Consider the following 16,933-nt stretch of genomic DNA (forward strand, 5'->3'; position numbering starts at 1 on the left):
CAGAACCGAGTCAAAAAATCCATTCTTATTACCTCGTTGGAATATGTACCGGTCCTAGAACCGGTGTCTATAATTGAAAATGACCGAGGCGATATGTGCTTATTGCACTAGTGGCACGAACTGTCATAGCACGATATTCATACTAATCCAAATAGTCAAGTCAAACGGTTGTCATGCATAAAGTGTTTGGTTGATTTGGTGTGAGATATGTATCATTAAGTAAAATGTTTAATATGTTTTTGATGTATTACGAAAATGTTTGTATCACTAGCTTACCCTTGCTTTTGTATTGTTTGTCTTTGTGTATGTTTTTTCTTTTGCAATGATCACCTTAATGGTATAAGCTTAGGAGACAATATATTTTCAGTTATTCTAGCGAGAGGGGAGGGTGAAACAAATGAGTTGGTAGATGGATCTATAGAAGTAGATCTATTGTCTTCTTGTAAGTTCATTTTAATCTAAGTGGTTATGTAACGTAATATTTTAATAATTTTATACCATTAAAATGAGATATTACAACTATTATGCTAAGAGTTTATAATTGGTTTAATTTTTGAGCTCAACAAACTAATGTACAATATATATTATACCAACTAGATGAGTGCTTTTGAAGAAAAATAAGTTCTAAAGTAAAAAATAATAAAGTAAATGTTCTATACACTAAAAAAATAGAAGAGACTATTCTTCTAGTTTTCTTTAGTTAACAATTATTTCTTTCTACTCCAAATTTATGTGTGAAAATTATAAAAAAAAACAAATATTAGAATAGAAAAAAACAATTCAAACTATTCAAACTTTGAAGATTTTGTTATAAATAGAATCAATTTATAATAAACCTTAATCTTTTTTATCTGTTGTATAAAATTGAATTAAACTTAAATTATACTATTTTATTATTATATCAAAATAACTTATAAAATGATATTTTTTTTTATACTTTTGAAAAAGAAAAAAAAAAATTGTAAAAGGGCATGTTTTTTATTTGTTTTATAAACATAAGTTATTAGTTTTTAAAATAAATATAAGAAATAAATAAATATACTACTATATTAACATAAATTTAATGAGATAATATTTTATTTGTTTTGATAAATATAAGATAGTATTTAACATGAAAAATATATAAAAAAACATGAAGATGTTTTCTTTTATTGATTAATGCGTCACAATGCAAACTCCATCTTCACTATTCCACACTTTCTAAAATTATATATATTTATGAATTACATAAAAGGAATGTATAAATCTGTTTTTTTGTCTTTCTTGTGTTTTCATTTGTATTATTGAAATATAAAAATAATTAAATTGATTTAAGAAATTGATTTAAGAAACCAAAATAATTAAATTACTGTTAGATAGGATAATTAAAGTTATCAACAAATTGATTTAAGAAACCAAAATATTATTTTAACATAATATATTTATGATTCATTTTACTCATATATGGTTCATCTTCTTTATTTTTATCTAACGTAAAATCTTTATTTTGTCTTGAATTTTTAAATAGTTTTTCTCTTAAACTACTTTGCAACCTTTAAACAACATTCAAATCAGTTTAAATTATTGAAAAAAAAGACTATATAATGTCACGCATATAACATGCCAAATAATAATATAAATCATTAATTGAAACAACACATAATTAATCAAGCAAAGGAATATAATTCAGAAAACCCATAATACTATTTACAATTATTTTAAACATCGGAAACGAATTTAGGATTTATCTACAATGTTAAGAAACTATGATTAAAACATAAATTGAGTTTTTCAACAGTTCTAAATTGAAGAACTGAAATCTTAAACTACACAGTTCCACCATCGTCTCCCTCCATAGGTAGTTTGATTCCTAATTCCTCATCTGCTCACACCATAAAGGTGATGATTGAAAAAGAAGAGAAACAACACAAAAAAACATAAGCAAAAATATGGATAAACTAATGCACAAAAGAATTTATCATATAATCATTAAACAAGTAAGATTGATAAGCCAAGTCAATAACACAATCTTAGAACACCAATTACATCAAAAGATATTATTCTAGACTCAATTATTCGAATAAAACACATTCATGTTGGACTACAAGGAAGTTTAACACTTGTTATGTATAACATTAACCCACAAGATAAATTCTATACAAGTCACTAAAACTTCAAAAAGAACTTTTCACCAGAACCTCTTTGAACCCCTAGTTCATTCTCATCTATATGAGTTTAAATGACTAGTAGAGTGTTAGGATAACTTTCTCTCTTAGTCCCTACTTTAATAATGCACTTCCTAGAAACATACTTCATAAATATTTTCCCTTTAAAATCCTATCATACTTATAGTTCATATCTAAACATATTCCAACCATACATATTATCATCCATACACTTATATATACGGCCAATACTTCTCATATGACTGCAATCCACTAAAACAATTTATCATGGCATTAATTGAATCACTCTTTTAGTCTTGCTCAGCAAGATCATCCACTCGATTAGCGACTGGAAAACTTGTCCAACGATAGTAACACTAGGATAATTCTCTTAATAAATCTCTCGACAAGCTTAGTACGCGCCTAATGAGAGCACCATTGAAGCTCCCAGAAATTTATATGCCAAAATTCACCTAATGAAGTCCAAAAGCGTTCAATGATAACTTTAGAGTTGCTCAGTGAAAAGATTATTGTCTAGCGACCACAAAGTCAGTAGGCTCTCTAACTTTGGTGTCACCTAGCGACGCAACCGTTAACGCAATGAATTTGTATAATTGCAAAAAATGAAATTTTGCAATTATGCAAATTTAGACCTATCAAGTTTCAATCTAATACTTCAATCATAGTACAAACATACAAATTTGATGTCTTTCCGTGAAAGCCAGTTCAAGCCATCACATTCATTATACTATTCATCAAATTCCTAAAATTGGTCATATAACCTAAAATATGTAAACTTCAGATTCTGTATTCTCTAGTTCAACTGCACATGTTCATTAAAATTAACAATTTCTCATGCAATCACATATGCAATTACACATTCAGTCAATTTGAACTAGTTTAGGATTTATAATAGTTGTAATTAGCTTACTTAAGCTTTGTAACAACTTAAACAGTTCAAATTGATCATGGTATGCCATTAGAACAATTGATCAATAGAGAAATGACTCTAAAAATACATGTAGACTAGATAGACCCATATGCAAAAGAAGAACTGATTGAACTTAGAAAAGAGGCAAAAAACTAACTTACTTAAATTGATAAATTCATCGCTTAATCTTGAAGAGGTCGCCACAAAGAGTAATCCTATGTCTCGATTCTTCAAAAAGATAACCCAAGAGTGAGAAAACTTAAAGAGAAAATAAAGAACTCTAAAAATGTGATTTCTAAATATATGACGTGTTTTAAAATAATAAAACTTGTTTTCTTATACTTAAGCCTTTTATTATTAAAATAATTAAGTCTCACTATTTTAAATATACTATCAATTATAAAACATCATTTTATAGATTCTTTTATATATATATATATATATATAAAAGAAAACTCTTTCTATATTACAAAGAATACATTAAAAATCATAAAAATCACAAATTAAATTATGTTTCTTTATCATTTGATATGAATGTTGAATATATAACATAACTTATTTTAAAAGCATGATCTTTATAACTATATAACTGATAAGAGTGGGCATTACCTCAAGAGATTAATGTTCATTCTTTTATCCATTGTTGTCTTGTTGTAGAAGTTGTTCCTCTTTTTTTATTTGAGTCACTTTAATTAATTCTTAATCAACACATGCAAATAAATACAGTAATGTATGAGAAAATTTTGGAACAAGACCTCCCAGAAGCTAATTTTAAAAAGAAAGGAAAATTTTAGGAATACAAAACAAATAAACATAAGCAAAGAATTTGATATGTAATGTAACGAAGAGAAATAATCTAAAATATGAAAATAAATGTTTTTTAAGAAACATCTTTTCCAAAATAAAGAATATATATATATATATATATATATATATATATATATATATATGTATGTATATATAAACATGTTGTATATTATTCTATTATAATTATTTAATTTTTATGAATTTAAAATTGCATACCTGGATTCTTGTAAATAAATGATATAGTCTCGTTTAGATTTTCAAACCAAAGCTTCTTAATAAATGTTATATCTATTGATCTCAACAGTGGTGTGTTGATGTTGCCTCTTGAAAATATTTTCATACTTGGAACATTGCTAACCCTTAAAGTTTGTAAACTAGGCCAATCAAGAGTTCCATGATAATGACCGAAATTCGCCAACTTTGGAAGATTCTTCAATACTAGACATTTCATTTGGGGAAAAATGGTAGATACATTTTCATCTTCATCACTCGAGATCACTTGCTTTAGTTCTTTACAACTATACAGCCTCAGTAATTTGAGTTTCTTAAGATATTTGGAGCAAGAAAGTGAAAATAAACTTTCAATGCTATCACAATGGACAATGAAAAGTGACACCAAATTTGAGAAGAATGGAACATTAGGTTCTTTGTTCCATATAAATTTCAAATTATTTAGGTTACTCAATGATATTTTCCTCAGATTAGGAAACATTTCTTGCATAGGATGATCATCTTCAAGAATGAATATTGTAATCAATGATTCACATTTGTCTAAAGTCAAATCTTTCATGTTGTTGAATCTTGTGATCAGTCTAGAAGAGATGACACTTAACAATTTATTATTGTTGCTTAAAGTCAAATTTTCTATCTGACAAAATGATTCAGAAGACAAACTATAGTGCCAAAGATCTTTAATATGTTGATCTATTATATAAAGCACCTTCAACTTTTCCAATGACAACTGTAAAAAAATAAATAATAGTTTTAAATTTCAAAAATAGGAAACATAAAATCAAAGTAAAACAAAACTAAAAACCATGACTACCTACAAGTTAATACATTTTGTACTTTCATTCCATTTTCAATACAAAAAGTAAATAAATTATAGGATAAATAATGAGTTTAGTATAAAAAAATATTATCACATCTCATTTTTAGTAAAAAATAAATAAAAATCTTTTTTTAAAAAAATTATTTTGTTAGTTTTGTTTATCCAAAAAATTAATAATTTAGTAAATATATAAAAATAATTAACCTTAATACAATTAATCTTGCTATTATCTCAACTCTACGCAAAGGTATTTTAAATTCACAGTTTTTATTTCATATATGTCAATGTTAATGTTTCCTGATAAAAACACATGACAATTAATAAATATCAAATATCTGCACCTCATCTGTTAATATCAAAGACCATACAAAACTAACAAAATTAAAAAATTCTATTATTTTATTTTGTTGTACTAAAAATAAAATATAACAATATTTATTTTATTAAGCTAACTATTTATCCTGATTTATATATAATAATAATAATAATAATAATAATAATAAACATGAGTAGAAATATAAAAACTAGAAAATTTTAATTTGCATGCAACCATGATAATAAATATTATACATATGTAATTTAAAATTGAAACGTACCGAATTTGGAAAGAAACATGTTGAAATAGCTTGTTCTTTATGCTCTTTCAAATCATTGCGTTCTTCAACAAATGTCATTAGAGAAGGACAATTTGTTATTTTCAGTATTTCCAAGGATGGAAATTCTGACCCAAAAGGAAATGCAGTATATAAATTTCTTAGATTTTGAAGAATAACCTCCTTTAATCACTAGTGCAGCGAGGGGCTTTTACCGCGGTTGATTTTCACTATACGTCGCGGTTCTTGAACCGCGGCATATTCAGCCGCGGTAGTAAGTCAGACACTTTATGCCGCGGTCATAACCGCGGTATATAGTCTGCGCAATATGCCGCGGTTGTCTAGGGAACCGCTGCCTAAAGTCATTTTTTTTAAAAAAAAATTCAAAAAAAATAATTAAAAAATGCACTATATGCCGCGGTTCGCGGTTGAACCGCGGCATATAGGCCGACAAATATGCCGCGGTTAGTGTCAAAACCGCGGCCATATGTCTCGTTTTTAAAAAAAAAACGAAGCACTATATGCCGCGGTTGTGGTTAGAACCGCGGCATATAGGGGGAATATGCCGCGGTTGTGGTTAGAACCGCGGCATATTCCCCTGCAGTTTTTTAAAATTGCAGGTCTGTTTTTGTGATATCCACTACCACAAAAACAGACCTGCATATAAAAACATTTACAGAAATGCAATTTCAACATAACAAACACATGTTCAAATGTATTTCAACATCAAATAAAGTAGAGAGTCTAAGAAATCAAAAGCTAATCAAATGCATTGTTTAAATCTAAATCTAAGAGCTATTGTATAATCTAACTATATACTTCGCAGCAGCGTTCCTAATGAATAGTAGGGACTTCTCAGGAACTGGTGTAGTAGTCTTGAATCTCTGCAAAAGACAATTCATTTTAATTAGTGTATATGAATTCAACATTTGTTAAAAAATCAAAATTTGTTAAAGTTAAATATTACCGTTTCCCAGCTTCTTGTGATGTGAGAACGAACAATATGGGTCATCCAATACATTACATAGTATCCACACTCATATGACCCATTTTGTCTGTTACACTACAATATATCATCACAGTTGATAATAGTTAGTGAATAACATTTGTTATAAAACAATTATAACAAAGTATGACTTTAGCATATGTCAAACCTTGAGAGAAATCCAAGCAATCTTTCTACTCTTAGCAATTGATCTCCCGTCCATCATCATACTTGCTGGAATAGAACTGTATATAAAAAAATGTTTTAGCATTCAGTTATATAACAAAGAAAGTCCAAACATTGAGGTTCTTACCAATCAATTGCTTGTCTGAGTTGTGTGGGAGGAGGCCTGTGCAATGAGCAGAACCACAAAGCATAGTTGTCTTCTTCCAAGGGGTCGTTACAGATGACTTCTTCGATGTTTTCCCAAATACATGATGTATTTTATTAACTTTTTGAAGAACTTCAAGGCCAATAAGTGGATTTGGTGCTTCGTCCCTCTCTTGATCTCCATTGAATGCTTTTTTTAACCTTCGATATGGATGATTACGTTTTAGAAATCTCCGATGACGCAGATACACCGTCTTTCTTCCATGTTTCAATTGATGAGCTGCAGTGTTTTCTTCACATATAGGACACGCTTTATGACCCTTGACACTGTATCCTGACAAATTACCATAAGCAGGAAAGTCATTAATGGTGCAAAATAACATTGCACGCATCATAAAAGTCTCTGAAGCGAATGCATCAAATATTTCAACCCCGTCAACCCACAAAACCTTCAAGTCTTCAACTAGTGGGCTTAGATAAACATCTATGTCATTTCCAGGCTGCTTTGGACCAGATATCATCATAGACAACATCATGTACTTCCTCTTCATGCACAATGCAGGAGATAAGTTGTAAATTATCAATATAACTGGCCAACAACTGTGATTGGTACTCAGATTACCAAATGGGTTCATTCCATCAGTGGCTAAACCAAGCCTAAGATTTCTACACTCTTTACCAAATTCGGGGAATTGTCGATCAATATTTTTCCATTGCTTTGAATCAGCTGGATGACGAAGCAGCCCGTCAATTTTTCTCTCATCTGCATGCCATCTAAGGTTTTTAGCATCTTTGGGATTCGCAAACAAACGCTTCAGTCTGGGCACTATTGGAAGGTACCAAACTACTTTCAAAGCAGATCCATTTTTTTCTATCTGACCATTATCTTCAGTATTGTTTTTTGACTTGTATCGTGATAAGCCACATTTTGGACACTTTGTCAAAAATTCAAACTCTTTCCTATACAAAATGCAGTCATTAGGACAAGCATGTATCCTTTTATACTCCATACCCATTGGACAAAGAATTTTCTTTGCATCATAATTACGAGTGGGCAGTGTATTTCCATCTGGCAACATTTCATTCAACAACGTCAACAGTTCTGTAAAACTCTTATCAGTCCATCCATTGCTCGCCTTCAAATTCATGAGCCTTAACACCGCTGACAAACGTGTGAACTTAGTTGAACCGACATACAAAGGTGTTTCTGCATCAGTCGACATCGTCTCATACACATGAGCTTTGGCAAAATTTTCTGCTCCAACATCGCGGATCATGTCCTCCAATTTGTCTTCATCCGGTCGATCTTCTTCCATGGTGGAATCAGTAACATTTACACTTTGAGAGTCAGTGGGAAAATCCATTTCTTCGCCGTGCCAGATCCATGTTGTATAGCATCTTAGAAAACCATCACATATAAGATGTTCTCTAATTTGAGTTGCGTTCAACTTTCTCCCATTCAAACAGTTCACACAAGGACATCTAAATTTCACTTCATTATCAGTTCTCCCCTCATTACGTTGCGCAAATTGTATAAATTCCTCTACCCCTCTCTCGTACTCAACACTAATGCGTGGTAAATTAATCCAATTTCGATCCATACGTAAATATTCTACAAAATTACAATCATACAATTATACAATATATTCAACATACAATCAATTCAATCATACAATCAAACAATTAATAAACTATAACAATTTCATGCACTATCAAAATTAAAGCAAAAATTATACCATAATACATTACCAAAACTATAGAAACTTCATACATTACCAAAACTATAGCATTATGCAAAAATTAATGAAAAAATCACGTTAAAAATGCAAATGGACATAAATACCTGGAAGAGGAACGGCGGCGGAGAGGGTGAAAAACGCAACACAACGGCGGCGGCGGCGGAGAGGGTGAAAAACGCAAGGAAATCACGATTTTGATCGGCTAAAACTCGTTTTTATCGTCAAAAACGAATAATGACCGAACAATTTTGAGTTTAAACGGTTCAAAATGCAAAATCTGAGATGAAGGGTGGTTCGGAGGAAGAAGAAACGAGAACGCGCGAGGAAGACGATGCACTGTTCCAAGTTTTGTTTTTTAACTCTGAACAGGGGAATCTACCGCGGTTCACTACTTAACCGCGGTATAAAAGGGTTATATGCCGCGGTTTAACCCCCAACCGCGGCATATACTAATTTAAAAAATTATCAGAAATGGCATTTTTGAAATTATTTTCAAACTATATGCCGCGGTTCAGCGGGCAACCGCGGCATATACCTCGAAATATTTCAAATAAATATTAAATTAATTTCATATAGGCAAATATGCCGCGGTTCCCTGGGGAACCGCGGCATATACCCCTGAAACGTGTTCAGCACAACTGTCTCCCCAACTGCCTTTCAGAGAATTTCAGAAGTTACAGGGGGTATATGCCGCGGTTCTCTGGGGTTTTCGTTGAACCGTGGCATAATGTGCGCTGTAAAAACCCGATTTTTTACTAGTGAATTGAGAAAAAATGACTTTTTCTTTTTCTTCCTTTTCTTTTCTGATGACCACGGTCTTATGCAAGGAATCACAATCCAAAATTTTCATATTTGTTAAAGTTAGAGGAATTGGCAACCAATGAAGAAACCCACATCTTTCTACTTGTAGGGTACGTAGATTTTGATATAACCTAACACATTCTTTGTCGATGATGTGAGTTAAATTAGGAAGATTAATCAAAATCAATTCATCTAATTCGTGGAGGAGCTCTATAGAGTTAGGTATTTCCTTCACCAGTATTACCATTTTCAATGCATAGCAATTACTCACAAAGACTTTCTTCAATTTCATCTTCTCGGGCGGTGTCTCAAAGGAGGCTACATAGAGCAACAAGTTACAACCATCTAATCTCAATTCATCAAACTCACGTAGAGTGTTATTCGTTGGATCTAAGAAATCTACTAAAATTGCTTGGTTTACTGTAAACTCTTCTAAACAAGGACATTCTTCTATTATCAAAGTTTTCAAACTTGAAAAATCTGTCCCAAATTTGGTAAACCTTCTGAATTTTGAGAGAGACTTTAGCTCCACTTTACTTAATCTTGGGAAGGACAAAGAATATTTGAAGTTGTCACGTACTACTTGCTCTAAATCCTCACATGCCTCTAACTTTAATTCCTTTAGTTCGGAAAGCCCTGTGGAAAAGGATGATGGATAGAATAGAACCTTTATAGAGGGACAACTTTTGAGGTGTACAATTTGCAGACTTTTCAAGTCAAAATATTCTGCATCATACGAATGGCATAATGACACCATCTCATATACTTGGATTACCTTTAATTCCTTTATTCCTCTCAAACACGTAAACTCTTTATCCACAACAGTAGGATCCAAAATTTCAAATAGATATCGTGATGTTTTACAACACTGAATTTCAATAACTTGAAGCTTTTTTGACCTCTTCATCAAAATATTTATAAATTCAGTCAAGTTTTCATCACAGTTTTTTGCTCGAAACACTACAATGTTAGTGAAATGTGAAGGTCGAAGGTTATGTATTCTTTTGTGTAATTCCTCAGTGTCACCAATCTCATATTCAACAATCCTTGAAAACCAATCATTCTGTAAAACATCATTTCTTCTCTTGTTACTATTTTGCATTTAAAATAATTTTACAAAAGAGTAATCAAACTTAAATCTTTCATTTATTATGAGAAATTGCAGAAATAACTAACCCATGATTCAAAAATATCTGCCAGAGACGCTTGGTTTTCAAAGATTACTGATTTTGTTCTTCCCAAACCAAACTTTATTATGTTGGGACAATGGTTCACAGTCACTTTCTTTAATGATGGCCAGTCAATGATATCTCCAGAAGAATATTTCCTTAAACTCGGTAAGCTTTCAAAGTGTAATTGGTTTGCTTCTGGATATTCTATTACAATCGTCTCTTCTTTAGCAAAAAGAAGCTTTCTATGTAACGTCTGTACCATCCAAGTATATGTAAACAAAAAAAGAATAAAAAACAAAAAAAAAGGAATAAAAACATGTAAATATATAATAAGTATTTCAAAAGCATTACCTCAAATAAAAATAAAAAACACATTGATAATTAGTAGATATTTTATTACAAATTGTTGAGAACTTCTTCTTTTCCAAATGCATTTTTATAAGTAATTTTTAATTGAAATATTATTATTTCTTTTAAATTCATTATTTGATTGAAAATTATATCTACATATAGAGAGAGACTGCAAGTTCTCACCATTATTTGTCCTGCTTCATGCATATTGAACCCAAACTTTCGTTGTTGTTCCTGAAATACTTCTTTTAGAAGCGAGTTCTTTGGTTTGTGTATTAACTTGTTTATATATTTTTTTAATTTTTTAATTTTAAAAATAAAATTGGGATAGTTTGTTAATTCGTTATATCCTATCTTTAATAATATTACAAAAAATTATCTACAATTATATATACACCTTTTTGGTATTTTTATTTTTCAATTTTATCCTCTAAATTATTACCTTTCAAATTTAAATAATAAATATTTTTGTAACTATATTTTTCACTTTTATTATTTTAATAACTATATTTTTGAATTCAAATAATTTCTCATTATAAAAGAATTATATACTGTTTTATTATTTTAGTAACTATTTTCTTAAATTTAAATAATTATTCATAACAAACAAAAATTTACACAATATTACTTATAATACTTTTTTTTTCTAATTTTATCCTTTTAAAATTTAAATAATTTTATTTATATCTACTTTTAAAATTTAAATAATTTATAGATATTTACAAAAAATGCATATACAGATATGATAATATATGTGTTTACGCTAGTTAATAATAATAAAATTAAAGATGAAAACACATCAAAAGAAAAGAAAACATATTTTCTAATATTAACTCTTACTTTTAATTGATAATAGGAAAATATAAGGTATAAATAATAAACATGATTAAAAAAGTATAGACAAAAATATGATATCATCTAAAATTTATATATAATTTATAGGTCAATGATTATGTGTTTTATTTTTTTCAAATGAATAGACTAAAAGAAGTATACAAATAAATTTTAAAGACATACATAAAGAGAGTGAGTGTGTGAGAAGGGAGAGAGAGGTTAATATACTATAACAATGAAGTATTTAAAAATTTGTTTTTGAAAAAGTAAAGTAATTCATTAAATTTTTAAAATAATAATACCATAACACACCTTTATATTCATTATGTATAAAGAATAAAATAATTATAAAAGTAAAAATTTTTATATTTTAAAATATGTATTAAATGAACGTAAAAAATTTAAATATGTCAAATAATATTTTTCTTTTAATAATTAAAAGTTATCATGGCTACCGAGTCATCTCGCAGATATCGCAGAAGTTGATGCATGTGGTAGTAGGGAAAATGTCAGCAACCTGAAATAATACTTTTATGCATAAATTTCTTATATAACTTATAAAAAAAATACTTTTTTTATCTTCTAAAATCCTTTTAAATAATCTAAACAAATCATAATCCTAATACGTGTAACAGCATATGATCAGTGAGATAAAGAAGCTAAATAAAATTTCAACTAACTCATCCGATTGATAATATTAAATAGTACCTGCTTGAGACTGTTTAGGTTGTATTATGCTGAAATTGGAATTGGGCTGATATTGGAATTGTGGAAGAAATTGAAGGTTTTATAAATCTCCAATTAGAATATGAAAAGGTTCTGTTCTTTTCGTTTCGTTTTCCTCCAAAATATATTCTGAAAGTTTTCTAAATTCTTTCCTCAGCATCAACTTGTACGAATTCTCTGCTTTTGTTTTGACTAACGTAGTAATTCTTTGCTTTTGTTTTGGCTAACATAGTAATTCTTTGCTTTTGTTTTGGCTAACGTAGTAATTCTTTGCTTCCTCACCACGCTATCATATAATTGAAAGGTTGCTACAGCATAAGTTATAATCGGAGACATCAATATTCTATTATTCTAATCTAATCCATTCAATTATTCAAAACAAAACTTTTATATGATTTTCTGTAGGATGTATTTTATAATTAATGAAAACTTAGTAAACTTAGTATAATTACATAATATTATAATTAATGAATGAAAACTTAGTAAAAAATGTCCCAAGTACAGACCTTTGTACGGTCAGTTTGAATTTTTATTCCGGGGCAAAATTATGAAATATTATAATTAATAAAAATCTAAATGAAAGGAGATATGGAGAATCCGCCAAAGAAAAGAAAAAGACAAAAATAAATATCAAATCAAATACAAAGAGCTAAAAGAATGAACTTTTTAACGAATAATTAATCATGGATTATTAAGCAGTTTTTTTTATATTCGTTATTGCAAGTTAAAATATAAATATTTATTATATTGAAAATAAATATAACAAATTATTTTTTAATGACATAAATATTAAATAGGAACATATTAAATATTATAAAAAATAAAAACACTTGAGAATCCTTTAATAAAAGCTCTTATCTAAATTTCGTGACTGCCAACTCATTACGATTTTTTCCTAAAATTGGCATTTCTTACCCTGCTTCTAATAGCTCATATTTTCCCCTGTATACAAGTAACAATCTCACTTTTTAACAACGAACTTTTATTATTTGCCATTCAGAATCTATGTTTCTAATTTGTAACATGTGACTTAATGAACACTAATAAGAGGCAGCCAACCTGAGGACATCTAGATGGAAAGTATAGAATAGAACTTATAGAGACCCCTGTTTTGTTGGTGACGTTTAAAATGTCATTTTAAGAAACAGAGGGATTAAAGCATGATGATATTGTGCTTAGTAATATCTCTATATAATAATATAAAATAAAAATGAAACAGCTTACCTGATGTTCTATATTCTGTATCAGTAATTATGAATATGAGTTATGAACATGTGAATCAAAGTAATGGATGAGTATGTATAATGTGATTATTGTATGATGGTATGAGTATGTCTGACATAATTATTATATGAGGTTTGCATGCATGTTTCATAAATGATTGGTTGCATGTTAGCTCACCTTACTTGTTTGTGTTTGGGTATGTGCGATGATCGTATAATTCGTTATACGGGAGCAGATGAAGGAATATCGTCTCACTCAGTGCCAAGGAAGGGAGAAGTAGAAGAACTCAAGTTATAATTAGGATTTTTTTTTTTAACATGTATAGACTTATATCAGCTAGAAAATTTTAAAGGGTGAGATTACGGGATGTTACCGTAAATGTAATGTTTATATATAGGAATTGTGAATTTTCAAGTGTGAGAATTTGGGATGTTACATGTAAGACCCTTGAAAAATAATTACCTTAATAGTAACCATTTTATTTCTAGTAGTAATAAATTTCTTTGTGAATGGAAATTATAATAAGTTTATAAAATGTGGAAATTTAATAAGAAATTTTGGTAGCTTAATTGGTAGAAAACTTTGGTGTTAGGTTCAAACTATTTTCTACCTTTTTGTAAATAGAAAAAAAAATAAAATAAAATTTAAAATATTGATAATGGAGAAAAAGTTCATAATTGAAGTCATAATTAAGGAATCCATTATGACTCCATTATAAATCCATTATGTAAGTGGTGAATCCATTATGTAAGTGGTAAATCCATTATGTAAGTGGTGAAATTAAAATAATAAATAATATTAAAAAAAATGATGAATAGCAAAATTTTTGGACTATAAATAGCAAACATGGGGAAGGCTAAAACTTGCACCAAAAATTTAGAAAAATTTTGAGAGAAGAGAGTTGGAGGAAATTCTAGTTGCAAAGGGAAAATTCTGTAAGTTTTCGGGGAACTTCTAAGCACGAGATTACGTCTAGAATAGAGGTAGGGGAGCTAATACTTCTTATACATGATTTTTATACATGTTATGATTATGAATATGAGTTGTGAACATGTGAAAATTTTGGTAATGGTAGTTATCTATTCACTTGTATAAATTTAGTTTTCATGATTATAATTGTCTTATTTTCGAATTACTGTGGTAAAACTTTTCTTTTAATTATTTTAACTGTTGGATTTAGCTAAAATTTTAATATATTAATCATAAGACCTATTTCTGCACTTTGACCGTTCGGATCATTAATTAGAAGTCTGTACTTAGAGAAATAATCGCGTCAATAGAGCAAGTGAATTTCAGTTCCTTTTTGCTTTCCACTCTATAATCGCGTCAATGCATGGAAGTTTTCATTGCATGTGTGTCTTGTGATGTTCTTTGAGCTTCTTGGTAATTTTAAGGTCCTAAGGACTTTTTCCTTTTTCAATTTAGTGATTCGTAAGTGTTTGTAAAAAATTTCTTTTGCGAGAAGTAATCAGGGTGTTCTTAGAGCTTGGTACCGTCAGTATAAGGTAAGGGAAGTTAATTCGTTTTCATATATGTATTAGGAAGATCTTAAATATGTTGTTTTGGTGTGCATGCGATTATGAGATAGCTTGTATGTGTTGAATTGATAAAAATAATATTTTGTGTGATTAATGATGTGCCTTGAGATTGTATGAATATATGAATGTTATGCAAGTGTATGTATGCTGAAATGAAAATGGTTAAATTGTAAAATTGTGTTGATGATGTTATTGGTAAAAAGGGGAGGAAAATATATCAATTAATGGTCTAAATTGAGGAGTATTGGTATATAATTTCTTGGAGTATTGAGTTTAAAGCAGAACCTACAGTTTGGTAAGTGTTAGGGGGTGTTTTATGACTGGTTTACATCTTTAGATGGTTAAGTTATGATGTTGAGTTGAGAGAAAGAATTTGAGTTCAGTTACTAATGTCTTGGAGTGAAATTGGGGTTTTGATAGGTGAGTTTTTTACTACAAGGTCGGTTGGGTAAAACAAAAGTTTAGGGACTGTTTTGAATTCATTTAGGACTTGTGCGAGTTGTCAAACCAGTAAACCTGGTGTGTAATGTAGTAGAGAGTTGGTAAGGTTGTGTTGCATGATTTTAGGTACAATTAAGGGGGTTTTGAGTAGTGAATCTCTAAAGGAGTTGGTATGTGTTGAATTGCATGATGTAGGGACGTTGTTAAGTCTATTAAGACATGCTCAAGCTATTAAGACTTATTCAAGCTGTTAGCTGTAGAAAATTTGTGTTGAAAGGTATAAAATTAAGTTTGAGTGGTTTAAAGTAGTTAAGTTGGCTTGAGATAGAAAATTTGAGTTAGGAAAGTGTTTTTCAATGTTGCTCAACGCATAGGAGGCCTTAAGGAACATTAGAATGTGTGAGGAAAGTATTCAATTTGAGATTTGAAGTGTATCTATGAGAGGTTAGTAACTACTCTGAAAAATTTCACTACTCATGGAAAAATCCACAACTTGCTAATTCTCTTCTCTATTTTCAATTTCACACTTCCTAAAGTAAATCCACAAGTTGTTGAAAAAGCCACGATTTAGTTGTTAAACTTGCTGGTTTTCAATTTGTTTCTCTCGAGACAAATCCACAAGTTGTAGAAACGTTCACAACTAGGTTGTGGACCTCTATGGTTTCAAAGTTTGAATCACCTTGTTTACTTTCATGCTTATGTTTTAATTGAATCGTGATGCATTGTTGGATTGTTTATGGTACTTTGATGTATGATCAGTGGTGTTATATCTTGGTATTCAATGTTAAAGTGTATGGACATATGTATGATTTCAAATGGTTTTCAAGGTTGGTAAAGAGAGTTCCAAGGAGTAACTTCTCAATGGTGGTTTCAAGTATTGTAAGTATGAATATGGAAAGTTCAGTCTTGGAGTTCATCCTAATATTCTAATGGTCACTCATTCTCAAGTAGAGAGGGGTGGGGCATGTCGTGAGAATAGTAGAGGTCCTAGTTTAAGGGCTTTACCTTGGCCTAAGGCGAATGATAACAGACTAATCTTGTGTGGTAACTTGAGGTGGGCCAACCACCACAACAAGTGCACGAACTGGCATAACACGATATTCATACTAATCCAGATAGTCAAGTCAAACGGTTGTCATGCATAAAGTGTTTGGTTGATTTGGTGTGAGATATGTATCATTAAGTAAAATGTTTAATATGTTTTTGATGTATTACGAAAATGTTTTGTATCAGTAGCTTACCGTTGCTTTTGTATTGTTTGTCTTT

At 29.7% G+C, this 16,933-nt stretch overlaps 2 protein-coding genes across 2 annotated transcripts; both read right to left on the minus strand.

Moving 5' to 3' along the window:
- Positions 1-1,648: 1,648 nt before the first annotated feature.
- On the minus strand, positions 1,649-11,457 carry LOC148198651 (uncharacterized). The gene is made up of 8 exons (XM_088091937.1): positions 11,088-11,457; positions 10,558-10,806; positions 9,345-10,444; positions 5,530-5,716; positions 4,099-4,843; positions 3,685-3,773; positions 3,237-3,303; positions 1,649-1,861 (listed from the first exon to the last, which is right to left on the minus strand). Exons 1-6 carry the CDS (start codon positions 11,109-11,111, stop codon positions 3,709-3,711), a joined length of 2,370 nt encoding a protein of 789 aa, XP_087948063.1. The 5' UTR covers positions 11,112-11,457; the 3' UTR covers positions 1,649-1,861; positions 3,237-3,303; positions 3,685-3,708.
- Positions 6,235-9,194, minus strand: LOC148198652 (uncharacterized). Its single transcript, XM_088114983.1, has 4 exons — positions 6,825-9,194; positions 6,681-6,756; positions 6,494-6,589; positions 6,235-6,410 (listed from the first exon to the last, which is right to left on the minus strand). Exons 1-2 carry the CDS (start codon positions 8,440-8,442, stop codon positions 6,737-6,739), a joined length of 1,638 nt encoding a protein of 545 aa, XP_087971109.1. The 5' UTR covers positions 8,443-9,194; the 3' UTR covers positions 6,235-6,410; positions 6,494-6,589; positions 6,681-6,736.
- Positions 11,458-16,933: the final 5,476 nt, after the last annotated feature.

Source organism: Vigna umbellata, chromosome 5, assembly GCF_029865625.1.
Source record: "Vigna umbellata cultivar VRB3 chromosome 5, Vumbellata_1.0, whole genome shotgun sequence".
Taxonomy (NCBI): Eukaryota; Viridiplantae; Streptophyta; class Magnoliopsida; order Fabales; family Fabaceae; genus Vigna; species Vigna umbellata.